Source organism: Dasypus novemcinctus, chromosome 20 (assembly GCF_030445035.2).
Source record: "Dasypus novemcinctus isolate mDasNov1 chromosome 20, mDasNov1.1.hap2, whole genome shotgun sequence".
NCBI lineage: Eukaryota > Metazoa > Chordata > Mammalia > Cingulata > Dasypodidae > Dasypus > Dasypus novemcinctus.
The window spans coordinates 22744706-22769245 of NC_080692.1; the positions used below are offsets into that span (position 1 = coordinate 22744706).

Consider the following 24540-nt stretch of genomic DNA (forward strand, 5'->3'; position numbering starts at 1 on the left):
GAAAATCAATTAATGTACAACTCATTAACAAATTGAAGGAAAAAAAACCCCACAAGATCATCTTAATTGATGTAGAAAAGGCATTTGAGAAAACCCAGCATCCTCTCTTGACAAAAATCTTTGAAAGATAAGAATAGAAGGAAAATTCCTCAAAATGATAAAGAGTATATATTTAAAACCCACAGCCAACCTAATACTTAATGGGGAAAGGTTTAAAGCTTTCCCTCTAAGTTCGGGAACAAGACAAGGATGCCCACTGTCACCACTGTTATTCAAAATTGCGCTAGAAGTTCTAGCTAGAGCAATTAGACAAGAAAAAATAAAATAAAAGGCATCCAAATAGGAAAAGAGGAAGTAAAACTTTCACTATTTACAGATGACATGATCCTACATTTAGAAAATTCTGAAATGTCTATGACAAAGCTACTTGAGCTAATAAATGAGTTCAGCAAAGTTGCAAGCTACAAAATTGACATACAAAAATCAATAATGTTTCTGTACACTAGTAATGAACAATGTGAGGAGGAAATCAGGGGGGAAATTGCAACAAAAAGACTCAAATACATAGGAATCAATTTAACCAAAGATGTATAAGACGTTTATGCACAAAATTACAAAACAAGGCTAAAAGAAATCAATGAAGACCTAAAAAACAGAAACACATTCTGTGTTCATGGATTGGAGGACTAAATATCATGAAGATGTGAATCCTACCCAAACTGATTTATAGATTCAGTGCAACATCAATAAAAATTCCAACAGCCTATTTACAGAAATAGAAAAGGCAATTACCAAATTTATTTGGAAGGGAACATGCATCCAAATAGCTAAAAGCAGTCTAAAAAGGAAGAGCAATTTGGGAGGAATTTCACTGCCTGACCTTGAAACCCGTTACAAAGCTACAGTGGTCAAAACAGCATGGTATTGAAATAAACCCTCACTTCTATAGCCAACTGGTTTTCAGCAAATCTATTATGTCCATGTTAATGGGACAAAACAGTTTCTCCAACAGATGGTACTGGGAGAAGTGGATATCCATAACCAAAGAATGAAAGAGGACCCTGTCTCACTCCCTGCACAAGAATCAAATCAAAATGGATCAAAGACCTAAATATAAAAGTGAGGATCATAAAACTACTAGAAGAAAATATAGGGAAGCATCTTAAAGAGTTTTTGGGGGAAACGGACTTTGGCCCAGTGGTTAGGGCGTCCGTCTACCACATGGGAGGTCCACGGTTCAAGCCCCGGGCCTCCTTGACCCGTGTGGAGCTGGCCCATGAGCAGTGCTGATGCGCGCAAGGAGTGCTGTGCCACACAGGGGTGTCCCCCGCGTAGGGGAGCCCCATGCGCAAGGAGTGCACCCGTAAGGAGAGCCGCCCAGCGCGAAGGAGGGAGCAGGCTACTGAGGAATGGCGCCGCCCACACTTCCCGCTGCCGACAACAGAAGCGGACAAAGAAACAAGACGCAGCAAAAAAAGACACAGAAAAACAGACAACCAGGGGAGGGGAGGGGAATTAAATTAAAAAAAAAAAAAATAAATAAATAAAGAGTTTTTGGTAAGTGGTGGTTTCTTGGACCTTACACTCAAAGCATGAGCAACAAAAGAAAAAAAAATAGATAAATGGGACCTCCTCAAAATTAAACACATTTGCACCTCAAAGGGCTGTGTCAAAAGTATGAAAAGGCAGCTGATTCAATGGGAGAAAATATTTAGAAATCACATATCTGCTAAGGATTTAATAACCATGATATATAAAGAGATGCTACAACTCAACAAAAAAGAGACAAATGACCCAATTAAAAAATGGCAAACCACTTAAATAGACAAAAGAAGAAATACAAATGGTGAAAAACACATGAAAAAATGTTAAAGGTCATTAGCGATTAGGGAAATGCAAATCAAAGCTACAATGAGATATCATTTGACATCTATTAGAGTGGCCATTATTAAAAAGACAGAAAACCACAAGTGTTGGAGAGGATGTCGAGATAAGAACACTTATTCACCGTTGGTGGGAATTTACCTGTTACAGACACTGTGGAGGGCTGTTGGGCAGTTTCCTAAAGAAGTTGAATATAGATTTGCCACCTGGCAATACCACTACTGGGTGCATACCCAGAAAAACTGAGAGCAGTGATACAGACATCTGCACACCGATGTTCATAGTGGCATTATTCATGTTTGCCAAAAGATGGAAACAACCCAGGTGTCCATCAACCAATGAATGGATAAACAAAATGGGGTGTATACATACAATGGAATATTATGCAGTTGTAAGAAGAAATGAAGTTGTACATACAGCACATGACAACATGAATGGATCTGGAGGACATTATGTTGAGTCAAGCAAGCTAGAGACAAAAGGACAAATACAGTACGATTGTGCTATTACAAACTAAATATATTGTGTAATATCATGGAAATAATAACTTGAATATGCATCACCAGAAAATAGAATAAGGTTAGAGAATGAAAAGTTGAGGGTTAACTTGGTGCAGAACTGGTTACAAGGATGTGTGTTAAACTTTGCAAATGAATAGAAAAGGTGAAAGCACAACATACTGTTTCTAACTAGCAGTGCTATAATACACGTATGACAGTATTTTGAATGGGAAAGTCTAAGGTCACGTAAATTTCTAAAAGGAAAGCTGGAAAATGTAACATGGGACTGTAGAGTATTGTAAAACCTCATGTGAAATATGAATATGGGTAATTTTGCATATACAAGACTGTTTTTCTTTGAAACTGAACAAATGTATGTTAATGTTACAAGATGTTAAATATCAGACAAAAAGCATTATGCTACGTGAAAGAAACCAGACACAAAGTACTACATATTTTATGATTCCATTTATATAAAATGTAAATATAAATCAATTTATAAAGATGAAATTAGATTAGTGGTTATGCAGGGCTCGGGAAGGCTGGAGGGATTGAGAGGTGACTGCTAAGGGGTGTGGAGCTTTTCTTTTTGGAGTAATGAAATCGTTCTAAAATTTTTTGTGGTGATGAATGCACAGCATTGTAATTACACTAAAAGCCATTAATTACACACTTTGGATAGATTGTATGATATGTGCATATACCTTAATAAAACTACTTTAAAATAAATAAATAAATAAGCAATAATAACCAGAAATAGCAGTTATGTACAGCAGGGGAATCAGAGAGAGATTGAGAGGTGATGAATTTTTTGTTTTATTGTTATTATTGAAATAATGAAAATTCTCTAGTAACAACTGAAGTGATGAATGCACAACTATGTGATCATGCCAGATACCATTGCTTGTACACTCTGCATGAATTGTATGCTTTATTTACATGAATCAATAAAACTGATTGGTTTGAAATAAATTTTATATATATCATCCTTGGGGAAAATGTTTAGCTTTTACTTCCTGATATGCTTGTTCTATGTAATAGCTTCTCAATAAATGTGAATTGGAAAAAAAAAGAGAACAAATCATTCATAAAAAGGAAATTCAAATGGCTTTTAAACATATTCTTCCTCACTCCTTATAAGACAAATGCAAAGTGAGGTAATACTTGACAAAGGTCAAAAGTTTGGCACTTAACATCATTGGAAGTGTGGGAAATAGGCATTCCCATATTGCTTTAATAGGTGTGTAAACTGGTACAATTCTATGGAAGGATATTCGGGAAGATGTATCAAATATATAATATATAGAAGTAACCTTGCAATTCATTTTCTATGTACTAAGCACATGTGATATAGTCATTTGAACCTGTGCAAAATACTGTCTATTCATGGATATTCACTGCAGCATTGCTGATAGCAGCAAAATATTGGAAAATGAAATGTTCATACATTGGAGAGTGGTTAAATAAACTATGATACCTTCATACAATAAAATAGTATACAGCCATTAAAAAGAGTGTGGCAATTTTACATTTTGCAGAACAGGCCATTACCATGCTACATTTTAAAAAGATTTACATACATTAGCATTTACTTGTTTATGCATAAATATTTCTGGAAAGATAAAAAAGAAATTGATCAGAATGGCTTTCTCTAGGAAGATCAGTGGGATGGGGGTAAGACTGAGAAAAAGATCTTAATTTTCACTGTACATCCTTTCATACCTTTGGATTTTGAACCATGTGAACATACTATCTACTTTAAAAACACACATTATTGAAAGGAATTGGGCTCATGGGCATCCCAGGGTCACTGGGTTCAATCAACTGCATCACCATTAGAATATCTGTAGACATTAATTAAATCTTAGGTTTTTCAAAAAATCAGTCTAACGTTCTGCCAGCATATAGTCGCCTCTGCTAAATGCTTTGTACCAAAATAGTTGTTTACTCTATAGATTGGAAAACCTTAAGAGGACAGTGCTTGCCAAGGACCCTGAGGGATATATTCAGGATTGGAACTTCTCTAGCTCAAACTTGAATGTGCCCACGAATCATCTGGGGATTTGGCTAAAATGAAGATTTTGTAGGTCCAGAATGGAGCCCAGTAGTCTAGCAAGCTCCCAGGTGCTACCAATGCTACTGGTCCACAGAGCACACTTTTGAGTATAGTTTCTTATTTAGGTTTGGTGTATCTTGATCTGATGCTATGAAATTCAGCATTTTCCCAGCCCCCAGAGGGGTTGGCGTAACTGTAACATCAGTTACAAGGGTTACTAACACCATTTATTAAACAGAGAACACCTCTTCCTCCCTCATCTGGTTTCTGGGAAGATGGACTTTTCTAAATAATTGGTAAGAAACAGGCTGCATCTTGAGTAAATATACGTGTTCTCCAGACTCAAACTTTCTCTTTGGAGCATCATAGCAAGGTCTAAGAGGAGCAAGGAGTTAGCACACACACTTACCTTGATAAGTAATAATAGTCATAGGTTGCTTTCTTGTCTGCCTTATTCTTTAGTCTTCTTAATTGATTCAGAATTTGGGGTTGGGGAATATAGGTGTTATTTATTGAATCCCTTCAAATCCCCAACACCTCTGGACAACCAGGTAAGAAAGTAATGAAGGGCTTGAAAATGTCATAAATTTAGGCCCCATACCCCATGGGCTTTCCTTCCCCTAACCCCAAAAACGCCCCAAGATTACTTTCCAGAAGTACTGTCTCATTCTTTGGGCCATGTTGTCTTATCCAAAACTGGGCCAGAAGCCCAGACCTTAACCTGATTTTTTTCACTGAGCCTCTTGGAGGTTCCTTATCTGTGCATTCCTTACTGTGCATTTCCACCAATAAGTGCAGGGAACAGATAAAAATATAATTTACCCCTCCTTTTTCCTTTTGATATGCCTCTTATTGGGCAAATCTAATTTTACTTTATTATTTCTGCCTAGAGGCGTGACCCTCAAATTCTTTCTGTCTCTATTCTACGCTTCTTATATGTTATCTCTCCATTTATAAAGAAACAGGACTTAAAACTCTAAATAACCCTTAATAAAGTTTTATGAATTCCTCTGACTTTCCTCCCTTACCTTCTCCTGGATCCCTTCATCATCACCAGCAAAGTACAAAATAGGGACATTGAGCTCAGAGGCTGCTACCCATTGAAGAACGGCTTGAAGTTGCTTGTTCTGAACAGTATCACTTAGGTTCTGATTGCTGACAACCACTTTGGGGGCTGCACATCCTTCAGGGGAATGTCCTGATACACCTCTCAATTCATTATGGATAGCTTGATAGGCATTCTGTAGGAGAGCCTCTGCAGTCCCTGTGCCCTTGACTGGTAAGCACTCATATAAATTATCTGCAAAGGCTGAAGTTGGCCTGCTAGCATCCCCAGACTTATCATCTCCCAGCTCTGACAAGGGAGAATCACAGGACTTGGCAATAATGAGGCACAGCTTCATCACTGAGTCCATCAGATGTTCTACCATCTGCCCATTCATGTGGCCATCCAGCTGGTTGGCAACCATCTTGGTCAGCCCAGCCAAGGGACCGTCAGCTTCATCGCCTTCACATCCTTTGGTGGGAGGAGGTGTTGTGGGTCTTTCACATGGGTTACTCTCGTCTTCGTTAACCTTGGGTTCACATCTTTGGTCACACTTGAAAATAGTTTCACCAAGTAAATTCCGGATAAAGTTAAAGAAAACGCTCATTAAATCCTTCTTTTCTGTTTCTTCTTGGTTTCTTCCCATCTGGGGAGACTTAGGACTGGACTCATCAGGAACTGTAGGGGACTTGGTGGCTGGCAAGTTGGAGCTGCCAGCAGCTTCAAGGAAGCTCTGTGCATCCATGCTTCCTCCCTGGGCCAGGTGGTACTGAATCAGAAGTAGGGCGGATACGATCAGGTCCTTGGCCCAGGAGTCTGAATCATACATAGAATTCTCGAGTTTCTCTGGGTGAGACATAGGGGGGCTGAGGTTGCAAGTACCCTGAGGATATCCCAAGGGAATGTCTGGTACAGGACTATATTGTTTGTTGGGAGCTGCAAATGTTGCATGCTGGAAAACTGGAGATTTACATTCTTTCTTTTGCTTTTTATGCCACAAGGTCAGTCCCTCTTTTATAATATGTTCACCCACAGTTTCAACACACGTCTTCTCCTTCTCCGGTTTGAATGTAGAAGAGCACAATTTTTCCCTGAGCTTGGCTTCAGATTTCATTGTTGCAAAATTTATTTTTCGGTTTTTAGGGTCACCTAATCCTTTCGTGGAGAAGAGGGAATAACTCTCAGCTTTGTCCTTGGCTTTCCTGACGATCTCAGGGGGTTTCCTGGTAAACATCACAGTGTACAGCTTGCCCAGCATGGCGTCCATGATATCTGTGGCTTTCTGGCTTCCATGAGAGAAGAGGCTTCTTTTCACAGCTGAGACAAAGTCTGTATCAGTCATGAGAGACCCTGTGACATTGTGGAGGTTCTTCATGAAGGAGTCAATGAGGTCTGAGACCACCTCTTTTGCATGCTTGATCAGCACCTTCTTGAGCAGGATGGTTGCAATGGTTGAATCCTTCACTTGGATCCTCAGTGTCTTCATGATGGATACCATCATATCAGACACCACACTGTTAGCATAGGTCATGATCCCTTGACTAACAGAAGTTGTAAAGTCGTCAGGTCTTTCCTGCCCTCTGAAGATCTTTCTCTCCGCAGGTAAGGACCTTCCACCCTCTTTGGCATCACCTGCATTACGAGACTCAAACACTTCCTTATAGAAGAAAGATTTCCTAGAAGCAGGTTTATCATCTGGACTCTTGCCTTCCCTGTTGTACTCCTTGAACTTCAAAGTGCTCTTGTATTTTACACCTGGGGAATTCTGTGATGATCCTGAGGCTCTGTCTCCAGAGCCAGGAACTTTGTCTGGGACAGCATTTTTGGTACATATAGACACAGTCTCGTTCACCAGCTCTGAGGCCACCTTACTCAGGGTTTTGATAGGTGGTTTGGCTTCATCCCCTATGTACAAAGACTGATGGATACACCTGTTTTCAGAGCCATCAATCTTCTCATTGATCTCCTTGCGGGCCATGGCTATTACTAGATTTGTGAGGCGGTTAGCATAGAAGGAAACTTCATCTACTGAGCTGTCATTACCAGCATGGGCACTGGTGCCTTGGCAAGGGGCCTCTTTGTGAGTCATCTCAAAATGCAATCTTCCTGGACTGCCCTTGTTCATGGTGTTGTAGTAGTCAACAGAGAAACCCTTCCGTGAGTCTCCTGAGTTGGCCATTTCCCCACCAAATGATGACTCTCCGGGCTTGAACCTCATATCTTGAAACCCTGCTGTACTTTGTTCCAGGTCTCTGCGGAGCCAGCTTAGCACTCTGATGGGATCGGTTGAGGCTTCCTTAAAAATAGACAAGGATTCATCCGACTATAACAAAGTAAAGATATAGTATATTCAGGACAACTTTAAAGAGCATTTACAAGAATTGCCACTTCTCTCAAGACTTAAGAGCTCCAGCATCATAATAAAAATAACCATCTATTGAATGCTTACCACGTATTAGGCACTGTTTCTAAGTGTTTTAAGACTATGATCTCATTTAATATTATTCTCACATAAACCTAAATGTTTGCTCCCTTATTATCTTAACTGTAAACAGAGGAGGAAACTGAAGAAGAGAAAGATTAAGTTAATTACTAATCTGAAGTTATGCAGCTAACCACTGATGGAGCAGGGAATCTAACCCAGGCAGTCTGACTCCAGAATTCCACTCTTGGCTGTTGTTTTCAACAATCCTGTATCTATATGATCCAACAGTCATCAGCTACATAAAAGAGTCAGTAGAATTTTTCATGTATTGATACTGCTATTTTCTGTGGTTTCCCTGATTTTGTTTACATCTATTATAAGTATAGAATTTGAAAAATTAGAAAACTCAGTGACAACTGGGCAAATCAGTCACTTTGTCAGGCGTTATAAAACTATAGTTTCCTAGCTGCTTAGCTGGGTTGGCATAACAGCAGGAATATATTGACTCACGATGTCAAAAGCTAGTAAGCTTGCTTCCTCCCAGGGTCTTTATCTCCTTTTTGGGGTTCTTTGGCTTTTCTGTCACATGGCAATGCACATGGCGGCACATTTGTGTTCCACTGACTTTTGGTTTCTAGCTGCCCCCAGTGGGTCCCCTCTCTTTTACTCTGCTTATAAAGGACTTCAGTGATCTAGATTAAAGCCAACCTGATTCTGTTGGTCACACCTTACCTGAAGCAATCTCATCAAAATGTCCTATTTACAATGGATTCATGCCCACAGGAATGGATTAAAATGAAGAACATGTTTTCTGGGGTATATAAATTAAAGCCGCCACACCAGGCCATACAAGCACAATCTTGATATACTAATGGCTTCCAGTGGACTCGTGGGCAACACTTAAATGAACAATCTGAGAATTAATGAGTAAATACCTGTAGACAATTTATTTTGTGTGCAGATTGATGGATACTGGCTCTGATAAGCACACACATGTGAATTTATGTATTAACATATTGTAATCTATTTGTGGGGAAAAAAACTTCACTTGAACATAGGATAACATTAAATAAGATAATGTGTTTTATTTGGTATCAAATATAAACAATCATTGTAATTATTAGAATTTGTATGTTGGAGAATGACCACAAGTATTGTCCATCTTTAAAGAATAATTTGGTATTTTTATTACTAAGCATCCTTACTACTAGCTACTATTTGTTAAATACTCAGTGTTTGCCAAATGCTATACTAGATACTTTACATGCATCATTCATTTAATCCTCATACACACCTTGTCATGTAGGTATTACTCTTCCAGTTATAAGAGAGAAAACTGAGACTTAGAGAAGTTAAATATCTCAGCTAGCTTCTCACAGCTAATGATGCGGTTGGAATTCAAAGCCAGTTCATTCTCTAAAATCAGTGCTGTTCACCTCTCCAGTACCCTGCTGTGTATTGATGACTTGGAAAGAAGAGGAAAGCTGTTGTTCTAGTCTTCTGTAGGGCTGGTTTAAGCTATTACCATGTAGGGGTTAAGAGCTACAGTGCTTGGTTCAGAGTCCACCTAAGTGATTCTCCTAATTTGAATAATAGCTACTACAGGAGAAATTTTGTGCTTCAGTGGAAAGCATGCATTGTGCATAGCACACACTTCCACATTATTGGATTCTTTGAGCTGTTTTCCAGCACTGTAAGCTGCAAATAACTTATGGCTATGCAAAATAATTCTTGCCTATACACATGTAAATTTCAGGGGAAATTGCTGGGGAAGTCATGGAAGTGCGACCAACTCCCAGCCCTTGGCTACCCAAATGTCCTTTTCTTTGGTTGCCGATGTTTCAATGTTTCCACTTTGCAGCGAGGAGATTAGGTTTAATGGAAAGATCTGATGGTAACTGGAACCCAAAATTGGGAACAAGCAGCCCTAGCTGCTTCTCAAGGTGGGAACTCTTCGCAAGGGTTGCCTGAAACATGCTTTCTGCTCAGTGGCAGGGACCTTTTTCGGGGGTATAAATGGCCGTTCTCAGGCAGTACTGGCATCTTCTTTTCTGATGTGCTATAGGGTATGTGGTGCTGCCAGCCACCGACCGATGCCCGAGCAGTGGGCCTCCTCAGGAGGCCAGTCACAACAGCCACAGCAGCCACAACAGCCACAACGGTATCTCGCTTCTGGTTCTTTGGCATCCTTTGTGCTACGTAAGTAATAAAGTGGTCATTTGCTAAAGTCTTTGTTGTGCCTGAGCCTGTGTTCCTATGACACACTGACACACTGTATAGCAGCTCACTCTACAGAGATCCTTCTATTGCCTCCATTTGCTCATTCGTTTTAATATTCCTGATCTATATGTTTCTTTTTCTTTCTATTTTTACTTGAACCTCACCAGTTCCTCCTCAACAAGTTAAACAAACATTTTAACATGTGTTCATTTTTATGAGAGCCATAACTTTACCCTTCTCTTAATACTGTCCTTTAACAGTTTTGGAAGTCTTTCATCAAGATGCCCATTAAATTCACCTAACGGAGACAGGTAAACGTCATCACCAGTGGAGGACACCAGGCGCTTCTCTTCTTGGGAAGATTACAATAGTGATTCCATTAGATTTTGAGATCCTTAAAGGGAGAGAATTCGGTCTCATACATTTTTACACCTCTGGCTCTAATACCAGTACAGATTCTGGGCCAGTTATCAATTTATTGTCTCAACTCTGAATCTACCCTTCTTTGGTCTGCTTTGGAGCTGGACCCTATGAAAGTTTCTCCTTTGAACACTGGCTTTGTCAATGGAAGAACACAGTATGGTCAGAGCAGGAGGAAAGGGCTTCCCTTCTGGTTCTGGTGTTTTCCCAGCATGGCAGCCAGATATTGGCCTGGTAGCCTGGCATGTGGGGGACTAGAGAGGGTTCATCTCACCAGCCGTCAAAGAGATCTGAAATCAGTTTTGGTTTGGGGAGAGGGATGCTCTTCTGAGTTCTTAGTTCCCTCTTTATTTGCTCTCCCTCAGTACAGGGGTGGTGACTGCTTTGCATTTACTACCTCTAGAACTCCTACAGCCCTTTTTTTGGTATCTAATGGAGTGGCTTCCATCTCCTATTTAACCCCTAACTGATAAAGTGTCTTACACTAAGTATTTAATAAATGTCTGTTGAATGATGAAAACAGAATGACAGTGCTACATAGATAAGAATTAAGAGTTCTAAGAACTTTGGAAACATTTTTTTCCAACTCCCATCTATGTGAAAATGAAAAAAGGATTTTACTGCTGCAATATATGTACAAAAAAAACAGAGCTAGAGCATATTTCTCCTATTAAATACCATATGACAGGATTTTTTTCCCAAAAATTTGTAGCTGGGAATTTTTGATTCTACAGGAGTTCATTGATTTCCCGCAAGAGTCCCACCTTCAAAAATAAGAGTGAATGGCAGTGGCGGTGGTGAGAATAAGGCTGCTCTAAATGGTACTCCTCATATTCCTAAGTGTATTGATAAGGAAGTTGATTGTTACCATTTTCCAGTCCTGGGGTTGGTTGTCTCCAGGCGAAAACACATCAACTTTGCATACTCCATTTTGGCTTTGTAACCAGTCGACTCTATCTGACATCTGGAGGTAGAAAAATGAGAAGTGTTATCAAAAGGGCATGTTATAGGAAAGTAAGGAGGAACAAAGAGAAATAGAAAATGCTGAGGTGTGGAAAATAGGAACCATGCTTTCAGTTAGAGACCTGTCCCAGGAGCTACTTCATACCCACTTGACTCTGGATAGAGTTCCCGCCCTCAACTGCAGGAACATTTCCCAAAGATAGGTGTATCTCTAGTGCCTAGGCCAGAGCCTGGGATATGATATAGGCCTTAATACATATTTGATACATGAATAAACCAAGGCTGCCATGTCCTGCTCTTTGTGCCCTTATTTGACAGCCCCCAATTCCTTAAATGCCTTGGATTTTCAATAGACACTCAAAACTTAACATGATCAAAATATTTACTTCTCCCTTGCCTATTCTTCTCTCACTAATATATGCTTTATTTTTAATGAATTTCTAGAGCACCAGCCTATTCATGTCAGCAGTAATTCTAAAAGTTCTTATGTAAGACCAGTCCTTCCTTTAGTTATCCAAGGTTCTTGATTATTTCTCAGTCCCCACGGTTCAGCCAAACCTCCAAAAATCAAATGGAGAGAGATGAATATGTACCCGGGGGCTTCTGGCACGCAGCAAGGACCTTACTGATGTGGACTCTTGCACAGCCTTCCCAACACTTTGCTCAATGCCCTAATCTCAGTAAATGGCACCACCCTCTCTACCAGATCTTTCAAGCCACAAAGCTGGGATTCATTTTAGTTGTTTTCTTCTACCCCAAGCCTCTCTCTAGCTACTCCTTTCTTTCTTCTCCCTTTGTAGCCATTTTTCTTGAAAGAATTGCCTACAATTGCTGCTTTCATGGTCTCACCTCACCACTTCGTATCACAACCCCTCTTCCATATATTTCTTTGATTTTGGCCTTATTCTCATTCATTCTCCATGATATCGCATCTTCCTCAGGAGTCTTAGAAGACTTGGTCAACTATCATGATGACTGGAGATTCTTACCTAGTTGCCCACTGATAAACTACAAGTATGAGAAGCTTCTCTATGCCCTCTTTTTCCATGCCAGACCAGATTTCCATTACCAGGCTTCTAAAGTGAAGTTTCCCTTCTTTCATTAGGAAATTTGCTCAAGTCTATACTTTCCAATAGGCAAAATAGAATGAGATGGCCACCTTTTCCTTCCCAAGGTTCCTGAAAGTCTTTGTGAAAGAGATGTATCAGGAAGCGGTTGTGGCTCAACTGATAGAGCATCTTCTTATCATATGGAGGGCCCAGGGTTTGATACCAGTTTGACCCATGTGGTGAGCTGGCCCACGTGCAGTGCTGCCACGTGCAATGAGTGCCATGTCACACAGGGGTGTCCCCCGCGTAGGGATGCCCCATGCACAAGGAGTGTGCCCTGCAAAGAGAGCCACCCCGTGCAAAAAAAAGTGCACACACGGAGAGCTGATGCAGCAAGATGATGCAACAACAACAACAAAAAATGACACAGTTTCCCAGTGCCACCTGACAAGAAGGGAAGTGGACACAGAACACACAGCGAATGGACACAGAGAGCAGACAACAGGAAAGGGAGAGAAATAAATAAAGCAAATATTTTAAAAAAAGAAATAGATGTATCTTCATCTTTTGATTCCAACAAATTACTTGTTTAAAATTCTGCTACAATACAGTCTAAAAACTCACCCTAATTTTTATAGTGAAATTGTGTTTTATAAAGAATTGCTTGAAACAAATATAGCATTATTAGGGGTTGAACATCTGATAAGTGAGAATATTTGTTTTAAAGGATTTGGGGCTATAGTGAATGTTGACATCCTCCCTTAAAATAAAATGAACAAATCAATTAAACACATGACTTTAACTATATCTAGATGGATATATTGATTTTTGTTATACAGAATATTATGGATAACCACTAAAAAGAAAACAAGGGTTTTCAAGTGCTAGTTATTCTTTACTCACACAAAGATTTGTGCTCATTTTCTCATCCCAATCACTAACAGATTACTGAGCTAGGAAAACAGACCCTTATTTTTCCTGACACCTCATAATATGAAAGATTCCTCGGGTATGCAGCGAGTTCTCCATTTTAATTACACCTGAGAATCACCAGAGAACTGTAAAAATGATTGAATCTGAACTATCCACCCACAGAGAATCCTATTTCAACTTTTTGGGAAGGGGGGCTGAACTCAGGCATTGAATTTCTTAAAATCTCCAAAATGGTTCTAACATACATCCAAAAATGAGAATCCTGGAGCCAGGGACTATCTGGAAGATGCTCTCTGAGAAAGAGGGGCCAGGTCCAGAAAAATAATTATAATTATTTACTCTTTTCTTTTAACATTTTGTCAGAGAGATATTTCCTAACCTTCTTTGGCATCTTATTTTAATGCTTCTGCTACCCTAACAAGGAAGTTGTTAATGTCTGAGAAGTTTCAACCCATTTCCCTTTATTGTCTTTTGGCAGTTCACTGTTATAAATATTCTTATCCTAGCATCATTATCATGAAGAAGGAAATGGATGGTATTATCCTTTGATTAGAGAAGTGAGACGACTTGGAAGCAGGTTGTCCTAGGTTATTGACAGTACAAGTGAGAGTCAGAAAACCAAACCCCCTATCTCCAAATTATATTTCATCCTAGTGAATTTTTTCTAACACAAAATGGCAAAATCAATCAGATCTACTGCCTTATTTAAGCTATATAACAAAATTAAAAAGTAATCAAATTAAGTATAAAAGGTAAGAAAATGATGTGACCACTTAGTCTTACTGAGGACAGGTTCTGAGATATGAGGAAAGTTGTTGATTAATTTGGTGTTGTCTTCACTATCCCTAGGTTTACCCACCCCTTCTGCCATGAAAATACAAAGAATCTGCAATGGAAAGACACAAAAAATGACTATGTTTATATATGAATCCTGCTGCTCTTAATAAAAATTGACTTCTTATGGTTTTTCACATGTAGCATACAAGTGAATAGCACAAAATGACATTCAAATTTCCTAGAGGAAGTCCAGATCTTATTCTTTGCTAATTTCCAGAAGGAAATAATTTTTTGGCCAATAATTTTTTTTAAAGCTATAGTTACTTTCTACTTTCAAATGTAGCTGGAGTGGAGAAAAAATGGCTTGAATTCACGAATCTCTAAAAATTTTGTAAGCAGTCATCTTTTGAGGGATTGAAATACCACCCTCATTTTTAAAAGCTCATAGTTAATGTCAAAACTTCTCTTCCAGATTAGTTATCTTCCTTATACGATCTCTATTAAGATTCCAAAAGGGCACTCTACACTTGAGATTTCCACTGCCCCCCCCGCACCATAAGGTCTCTCTAAATCCCACCGTTACTTCATATACCAAGTCACAGGTTACCCCATCCACAGAGTATTTTCTGAATACCTAACTGACTGTGATTGCTCCCTCAATCATGTTCCCATCAACTTTTATTTCAACATTCACAGATTATCTAGGATTTTAATTGCTCATGTGCATTGCATTTCCTTTATTAGATCACGAGGGCAGAGACATTTTCTTACTTATCTTGGTATCCCTCATAGTAGTAGCATCTTTAAGTTGAAGCTTAATTGTCTGCAGAAAGAATGAATATATGAATACTGCTATTTCCAATTACAGATAGCTCAATTTTTCTTTCTTAACTTGGTGACTATGAAAACAACAACAACAAAAAGGCTTATTCAAGTTTGCTACATTCAGGCCTTCTTGCAACTCAACTCCTTTTGGGGATACGTTCACCTTAGTGCAGAGACTTAGCCAATGATTTACTAACACACCTTCCTATCCCAATAATAAAAATAATCTCAAAGGTGCTTTTAGACTCTTTTTACAAGCAGATTGTGCACTTAGTAACCATATATCCAGCAAACATTTCCACTTAAATGTCCTAATGTTTCACTTTATTTTCTATGTCCTCTGCATGTTTGTCTGCATCCACAAAGCTTGTTTTAGACTTTAAATGCCTTAAATTGTTCTGGATTATAGCATATGTGAAAAGGTCCTTAAATACTTTTTGATGATAAAGATATTCAGAATTCTAAATCAATATGGGAAATATATTGATTTCCCATAATGAAATGGGAAAGAAGGAAGGAAAATAAAGAATTTTGTGGGATCAATAAACATATTCATAAATTTCTTTAATAGAAGTTCAAAATTTGCTGATATCCTGGAGTTGGGGTGGAAAATAAAAGGGAAGATGATGCTTTGTGTTATCAAATTTGGTGAGGAAAGAAAACTTATTTACATACTGTAAAGATAAATGGGACTTAGAATCCACTGACTCCAACACCTTTATTTTGCAGATAAGGAAACTGAGGCCTAGAAAGGGAATATTAGAACTAACTAGTGGATATATTCCTTAGGTAATTTTAGCTCTGCAGTTTGACCTCTGCTGTGGAATTTTCCTATGGCCAATGGAAAGATTCTGTGGCCAACAGAGTGACTGCCCTTTTAAAATGTTCCTCAAGTATGCCAATATGATTATCACCGCAAGTTCAGGAGGTGTGCAAATCATGAATGCCAGCTTGGCAGGGAAACAACACAGGGGTTTGATGGTGGCTGCTGAATCCCAGATCATACCACCATATCAAGACATTTTTCTCCTGCATCCTTTTAAGCAAGGAGCTCTTATTTACTCAAGACTCCTGACCTCATGCAAAAGTGCACATTACAGGCAGCACAAATGGAGATCTTGCAGGGTTGATGTATGTGATCAAGACTTAGGGGTTCTTAAATTACCACTGCAGGCTTTCAATCAGGTTTTATTATTAGGTTTAAAAGGGAAGAATACATTATATTATATTCATTCTTTTTTCTCCTTCCTTCCCTTTCTATAATTGCCTGGCACGTTGTAGAAAGTCAATACATTTGGTTGTTGCAAACATCAGTTTCAATCAATTTTATTTAAATGAGTAGAAAGAAGCATGTGTGTGTGTGCACATGCGTATATCTTTCTATGGCTCTATTCACTGTCAAACTTTCCTGTGGATCTCTTCTCTATTTTCACTTTCCCTTAGTAATAGTTTCTTTCTCTAGATCCCATTTATTAATACAGATACTTTCTCCATATAGCTATATATATCCTGTTCTCCCCCAGTGCTGCTGTCTAGCCAAGGCTTCAGAAATATTAGTGACAGGTTGAAAGTGGGTGAAAGAGTCAGAACTTAGAGCTATACCAGATTGACTTTGCTAGTAGAGTACTGGGGGTGGGGTGGGGGTGGGGAAGAACTTTTGGAATAGCCATACAATAAATGGAGTCAAGCTCACCTCTCATCATCACATTAGGAAGCAAGGAGTAAGATGGCCAAGGAGGACTGATCAAATCTGCAACAAAATTAAAACTTCAGCAGCAAAGATGGTAGATTTGGCTGTAGTGCTGCTGATGGACTGGCTCATTCATTTCTAAAGATCTCTGATGCGAATTAAAACTGAGTGGGCAGGAGAGAGGCTGGCTTGATTATAAAAAGTTGCCTATCACTTGTCAGCGAATTCTCTGTTCTAAACCGAGGATCTGAGAATGGGCTATGTTTTATCAGTCCAGTGAGAAAGCCTACCTCTGTAGCACTGGAATAGTGAACCACAGAAGACTCCAGAATATACTTTTAAAGTCAATGAAGATGCTGGGATGTTCTTCCTCAGCTCAAGATCTTGTTTCCTCCTTCAGCCTTCCATGTACCTAACCCTTGTTGGGACTGGAGAGTGACATCAGAATCGCATCTGGTGATATCACTGTCTCTATAGCAACAGTGGTGAGGCTACCAGAAATCGAGTGGTCAAAAGGAGAAGGGGAGGGACGACAGTGAAGACACTCCAAAGTTCTGCTGCTTAGTTTGGAAGGACTCAATTCTCCTTTGAGTGTCTAATTTAGGCATATTTTAGGAATATGGGAGGGGGAAATTTTGCCAGTGGACACCGCTTAAAACAACAGAGAAAGTATTATGTGTTAGCAAATCCAGATGGCTGCAGAAGAGAATAAAAAATAAAAGGAACTTAGGATCTGCTCAAATTTCTTAAGCAAAGCTCATGGAATCACTTCATTTTATGGGATATCACCTGGACTCCTACTTAAAAGCATCTGACATGTAAAAAAGAAATTTGGGGGTATTTTGTCTAGTCATTTTTGGGTTCTAATTCCTCTCAGACTGGCAGAGGTACGAGTACTAATCCATCCTTGACCTGAGGAAATGTACTGAGATAAGGCAGACCAAGAGGCTTTTGATTGGCAACTTTCTAGGCTTTAGGAGGATTTCTAGTACATTCTCTTTGACAATGTTACCTTAGGGACTCTGCAACTAATGATTAAAAAAGCAGTTTTTGATTCAGGCCATAAGATAAAGACTAAAATCCTAACATGAATTCAAAAGTGACCGGTTTATTATAGGCTTCCTTCAAAAGTCATTTATCAATGATCTTTTATATTAGATGTTTTTATCCATATATAAAATATGGGATTTTGGTTTGTTGATCATAAGATCCCTTCCAGCTTTAACATTCTATGGGTTAGATACTTCAGTGATATTTGAATAGGATTGCACATTCATGCATGTAGCACTTTGCAGTTGACAAAACACTTTCACATCAATTATGTCAGCTGATCCTCATAATAACCTTTTAAGGTTGCACTGCAGATATTTTCCCTGTCAGGCAGGTGGAAAGTTTGTCCAGATCACAATTATTAATAGTAGTAACTGGTAGAACTGGTACCGTATTCTTATACTCTAGGCCAGGGGTTCTTAAAAAGGGGTTAATGAGCTTGAAATGAAATTCAAAAAAACATTCTTGTGGGGATGTGCTGGTGCAGGTGTGCTATACATATTAAATAATACACAGTATAGTGTGGACTTAGTAAGGGGTCCGTGGTGGTACAGGGGTCTGTGGAACAAAAAAGGTTAAGAATCTCTGCTCTAGGTTTTAAGTTAGCGTTTTTTTTTATGACACCCTGAATGCAGTATTTAAAACATGAGGCAGTACCTGACCGGGAGAAGTCAAATAACATAATCGGCAATGTTACAAAGGAGTTAGGAGGTTGCTAATGATAGTTGGGCCTACCATTTTATCAGAACAAGGAAAATATATTAATATTCATATTGACCTCAGAATCAGATATTACCAAATGATAAGTGATGAGTGAATACAGAATGAGGCCAAGAAATGTAACACAGACTAGCATGACTAAATTTCTCTGATAAAATTTCTTCAAGGGCTTCTTTCCTCTTCCAAATAATTTTGGAAGGTGGTGCTTCAGTAGCTTAAACAGTGAAGTGTGGGATGGAGTAGAACCACATCTTAAAATACTATTCACCACAGGTCTTTTGTCCATCCCCGCCATATACACTCCTTTCTTTCTTTCTGAAAAAACAAAACAAAACAAAACATTGAAAGTATTAACAAGTCTAGAAAGATCCCCCAAACTAGGTTGTCATTTCATATGCCAAAGGCAGATGTCTTACAGCATCATTGGTTGCTGTCTCCTACTCTTGAGCAATAAAAATAAAGTATTTTTTAAATGCCAGCACTTAATCTTTCTGGAATCTCCTCAGGCTCCAGATCGCTCCTTCTAGAGCAATGCAGATCCTCAAGGGGGTCTATAGTTAAAAATTTTTTTTAAAAAATTACAAACCTTTCTTCTAGTGGGCCACTTGGAGTTTTTCCCTAGAAAAATGTACAGATGGCATACAGGGCCACACAGTTTTGCATAACATTTCAGAAGCTTCACAGACTTCAACACTTGTGGATCTCGGACTCCAGGTTAAGAGCCCCTGGATATGGTATGTCACATAGTGTTTTGATAAACAAATATATAATAATAAAAAAAAAAAATAGTACAGGTGGAACGATGACCATCTTGATAGGGTGGCCAGAAGTCTTTCCCGAGGAGGTCACCATTGAGCAGAATGTTGAGCTGGTGCAGTCATCTGAGAAGGCATTCCAGGAAAAGGGAACAGCAAGAGCAAAGGCCCTGAGGACAACAGCTTGGCGGGCTCGATGTGCAATTATTTCTTCGGGGCAGATGCTCATTCCTATTTGTCCCCTACTCTTTCTCGGTGCGCTCCTCCCCTTTCTTTTACACCCTTTTCCTTCCCTGGGCCTGGATCTTCTCCATAAAGAATGCCTGCTCTTTCCCCGAGCCTCACACAGCGCTGCCCTATCTGACGTCTTCAAGGAGCACCCCACTGAGTCGAGAAAGGTGAGCTTCTTCCAGTTCAGGTTGTGCCATTTTGAATGACCTTGAATAAGACACTGGTTGACTCTGAACTTCAGGTTCCCCATCGGCAATATGAAATTATCTCTACAGCTCATTCCAGGTCTGAAAGCCCAACCCTAAGGATCTTTTCGTTTATTTTCTTTCCTAGCTCTTCACTTTTCCTCCCTTCCAGCATTTTAACGACGCAAGAACCTCTCGGGAGCGCCTGCGCAGATGGATTTAAAGAGAAATTTTGGCCCAGCTTGGTAGCCGTAGTCCGCCGGAGTTCCGGCGGTGGAGGATTGTGGGAGGTGATGGCGGCCGCCGTTCATCCCCGGGTTGTCCGGGCCCTGCCAATGTCACGTAAGTGTCACCGGGAACGGCGGTCCCCGATGGCGATTGCGAAATAGGGATTAAAATTATGAGAATGGTGCCATCTTGCAGCGGTTACGCCGACTCCCTGGGCACCCTGGATTTTCTAGGTCCAGAACTGCCTCTATCCAGTGTCCCCTATCCTTTCCCCTCCCCCTCTCTCATTTTAAATTGTGCTGTTGGTTTGCTTTCAAAGAGCGTGAGTAGCGAGAAGGGAAAGCTGGGAGGACACGTAAAGAATCGAGAGAATCAAAGTCTTAAGAATTTGGGGTTATGAGAAATATTTTCTGGGATGGGGTGAGGGGGAAAGTGAAGTGTAGCCCTGGACTACTTGGAAGTCAAGGATTCTTCATAGGTTGGCTTTTCGACCTTGTGCAGACCCCCTTAATCGATTTCAACTTCTGTTTCTTCGTGTCACAATGGAAATGAAATACCTCAACGCTACAGACTTTCTGAGAGGATTAAGTGGAATAATATTTATGAAATCGCCTTGCAATGTGCAAGCACATATGTTTAGAGACCGTTGGTTTAGATATTGCAGAAAGAAATCATCATAGGCTTTTTAAATTTTATTTTTATTTTAATATATATTTTCATTAGAGAAGCTGTGAGCTTAAAAAAAATCATGCATAATGTGCAGAATTCCCATACATCATCTCTTCACCAATATCTTGCATTGTTGTCGAATATTTGTTACAGATTATGAAAGAATATCATCAGACTATTACCACCAATTATGGTCCATAGCTTACATTTGGTATATTTTTTCCATATACCCCCTATTATTTCTTTTTTTTTTTTAAATGATTTTTTTTTTTTTTTTTTAGATTTTATTTTTATTTATTTAATTCCCCTCCCTCCCCCGGTTGTCTGTTTTCTGTGTCTTTTTGCTGCGTCTTGTTTGTCCTCTTCTGTTGTCCTCAGCGGCACAGGAAGTGTGGGCGGCGCCATTCCTCGGCAGGCTGCTCCCTCCTTCGCGCTGAGCGGCTCTCCTTATGGGTGCACTCCTTGCGCGTGGGGCTCCCCTACGAGGGGGACACCCCTGTGTGGCACGGCACTCCTTGCGCGCATCAGCACTGCGCATGGGCTAGCTCCACACGGGTCAAGGAGGCCTGGGGCTTGAACCGCTGACCTCCTATGTGGTAGACGGACACCCTAACCACTGGGCCAAAGTCCGTTTCCCTCTATTTTTTTTTAAGACTTATTATTTTTTAAATTTATTTCTCTCCCCTTCCCCTCCACCCCCTAATTGTCTGCTCTCGGTGTCCATTTGCTGTGTGTTCTTCTATGACCACTTCCAGCCTTATCAGTGGCATGGGAATCTGTTTCTTTTAGTTGCGTCATCTTGTTGTGTCAGCTCTCCGTGTGTGCGTCACCATTCTTGGTCAGGCTGCACTTTCTTTCACGCTGGGAGGCTCTCCTTACGGCACGCACTCCTTGCGCATGGGGCACCCCTGGCGTGGCAGGGCACTCCTTGTGCGCATCAGCCCTGCGCCTGGGCCAGCTCCACACGGGTCAAGGAGGCCCGGGGTTTGAACCGTGGACCTCCCATGTGGTAGGTGGACGCCCTATCCATTGGGCCAAGTCCGTTTCCCTAACCCCTATTATTAACACCATGTATTAGTATTGTACATTTGTTATATTTCATAACAGAACACTCATGTTTGTACTGTTAACCACAGTCCATCTTCCACCACATGGTTCACCATGTTATATAGTCTCATGCCTTGTACAGTCTATCCAAAGTCAACATAGGGTGTTGTGCAGAGAAATAACATGATAAAAGGCATGTTTAAGGACTATTGCTACTTAATTAGTGTTCATAATAAATGGAAGAAAACGGAGAGGCTGGAATCAAAGTAGATATTTTATTTAGCACCTATTATGTTCAAGGAAATGTGGTACTTTCCCATATATTATTAAATCTGTTAGCAGTCCTCTAAAATGTAAGATCCTTGAGGTCAGGGACTTTGTCCTTTTTACAGTGATAGCCACTGTTTCAAATTAGTTAAGTTGGATTTTAGATTTGGGTCTGGGTGGAGGTCAGGTGTGACAAAATGGGAAACCAAGAAAATAATGAATAAGAAAAGATAGCTTATTTTTCACAAGTGCCATGGGGAGAGAGGGTGCCATGGGGGAGGGGGGGCGGGTAGGGGAGTATGGTGGACTGGTGCCTCAGCCAGCAGGTGAGGAGCACAAAACAAGAGGGACCTGTGGAGTTGTACCTTTATTGTGGTCCAGGGGTGAAGGTTAGTAGATTTCCCGCAGTCAAGGATTGGTCAGTTTAAAAGCAAACACACATGGGAAGATAAATAGGTTGAGGATCTGAGCACGGTGGGAATTAACTCTGCTGTCTTTTCACCATCCTTTATCCCTTGGCTTCACTTCTTTCTGTACTTATCACTCTGTTCCCTTTCTACATTCTCAGCTTTCCAGGCTGTCTCTTTTTGTCATAACAACCATCAACCCTGATTAAACCAAGCTTTCTACATATTTCCTGCCTGCACTTGAACAGTGGAGAACAGAGCTGGGGGAAAATTCCAACCTGAATGACTGACTGGCCTTATTTTAAATTCTTGAATACAAATATCAAGGAGATTTTCAGCACTACATTTTTCTAGGAAATTTGCTTTTCTGCTCTCTATAATTATTCCTTAACATTACCAGTTGCCTACAACTTCTAACATGTGTCTCTGTTTGCTTCTTAGCTTTACAGAAAATAAAAGGAATTAGATGACTACAGTCTCTTTTCCCCAACATCTAATGAAACCGCTAACATGCCTTCTCCTGTTACAATTGATGAACTCTTTCCGCTCTGATCTAAGGCCAGGCCCTTCACTTTGCCTTTGATCCCAACCTTTCTTACCTTCATATCCTCTCCTGACTCATAAATCCCCTATACTGGGTACTTTTCTCTCAGCATATAAATATGCTATAGCTCATATAATATCTCTCACATACACAGAAGAACACACACGAAAACACCCTTCCTTGTCCTCATGTTCCCTCTAGTCTCATTTCTCTCTGCCTCATTATATTTTATCTCCTCAAAAGAATTTATTTATTTATTTATCTCCCCTTCCCACCCCACCCTGGTTGTCTGTTCTCTGTGTCTATTTGCTGCGTCTTCTTTGTCCACTTCTGTTGTTGTCAGCGGCAAGGGAATCTGTGTTTCTTTTTGTTGGGTCATCTTGTTGTGTCAGCTTTCTGTGTGTGCAGCACCATTCCTGGGCAGGCTGCACTTTCTTTCGTGCTGAGCGGCTCTCCTTATGGGGCACACTCCTTGTGTGTGGGGCTCCCCTATGCGGGGACAACCCTGCATGGCAGGGCACTCCTTGCATGCATCAGCACTGTGCATGGGCCAGCTCCACACGGGTCAAGGAGGCCCAGGGTTTGAACCACGGACCTCCCAATTGGTAGACGGACACCCTAACCACTGGGCCAAATCCGCCGCCGCCTCAGAAGAATTATCTGCAGTACTCTTGCTATTTCCTCACCTCATGTTCTCTCTTTAGCCTGCTTTCATTACCACTGTTCCACTAAAATTGCTCTGTCCTGCATGCTACCAGATCCTAGGGTCCTCTGTTCTCCTCCTACCTCACTTGTTAGCTGCATTTGATAGAGCTAGCTATTCCCTCCTTAAATTACTTTCTTCATTTGGCTTCTGGCATAGTATTTTCTCTCTCTCTTTTTTCTCCTACTTCTCTGGATTCCTTTTCAGTCTCCTTTAAGGTTCTTTCTTTCCGTGGTATTGTAACATTGGAGAACCCCAAGGCTATGACCTCAGCTCTCCTTCCTTCTCTTTCTAAACTTATTCTCTGAGTGATCTTTCGACTACAGGTTTCTCCTGAATTTGAGATTTTTACATCTACCTTACTACATGGGCTATCCATCCATAAACAGAATTTTCAAATTATTTTTCTTTATAAAACTGTCTTATCCCCCAAATATTCCATCTCAGTTAGTGGAATTTCATTTACCTAGCGCCTGAGGAATTCTGAATTCTTTCCTTTTCCTCATTCTCTTCCTCCAGTATGTTAACTAATCTGATTGTCTAGTTCTCAAAATACATGCAGAATCTGCCCACTTCTCAGTGTGTACCATTACCACCATTGCCTAAGCCTCTTCATTAACTTTGTTTTTTTTTTTAAAGATATATTTTTTATTTATTTCTCTCCCCTCCTCTCCCCCCAGTTGTCTGTTCTCTGTGTCCATTTGTTGGGTGTTCTTCTTTGTCCGCTTCTGTTGTTGTCAGTGGCATGGGAATCTGTGTCTCTTTTTGTTGTGTCATCTCACTGTGTCAGCTCTCCGTGTGCGGTGCCATTCCTGGGCAGGCTGCACTTTCTTTCGCGTTGGGGGGCTCTCCTTACAGGGCGCACTCCTTGCGTGTGGGGCTCCCCTATGCGGGGGACACCCCTGTGTGGCAGGGCACTCCTTGCGCGCATTAGCACTGCATGTGGG

The 24540-nt window shown here is 40.3% G+C and overlaps 2 protein-coding genes across 7 annotated transcripts in view; one reads left to right on the forward strand and one right to left on the reverse strand.

The window, feature by feature from the left end:
- The window catches only part of AKAP3 (A-kinase anchoring protein 3), a 42896-nt gene extending 22952 nt beyond the window's left edge, over positions 1 to 19944 (reverse strand). The window contains exons 1-4 of one of the 5 annotated variants that reach the window (XM_071210132.1): positions 19144 to 19431; positions 17078 to 18872; positions 11419 to 11514; positions 5469 to 7781 (exon numbers count right to left, since the gene is read on the reverse strand). In XM_071210132.1, coding sequence (XP_071066233.1) covers positions 5469 to 7781; positions 11419 to 11514 — 2409 coding nt within the window. In that variant the 5' untranslated portion in view covers positions 17078 to 18872; positions 19144 to 19431. Of the gene's footprint in view, positions 1 to 5468; positions 7809 to 11418; positions 11515 to 16790; positions 16848 to 17077; positions 18873 to 19143 lie in introns of those variants that run through there. The other 4 variants (XM_058282615.2, XM_058282614.1, XM_023588935.2 and 1 more) reach the window with 4 other exon arrangements.
- Positions 19607 to 24540, forward strand: part of NDUFA9 (NADH:ubiquinone oxidoreductase subunit A9) — a 46939-nt gene continuing 42005 nt past the window's right edge. Inside the window, exons 1-2 of one of the 2 annotated variants that reach the window (XM_058282617.2) lie at positions 19607 to 19710; positions 19901 to 20070. In XM_058282617.2, the coding sequence (XP_058138600.1) occupies positions 20022 to 20070 (49 nt within the window). In that variant the 5' untranslated portion in view covers positions 19607 to 19710; positions 19901 to 20021. Of the gene's footprint in view, positions 19711 to 19876; positions 20071 to 24540 lie in introns of both variants that reach the window. The other variant, XM_071210133.1, reaches the window with a different exon arrangement.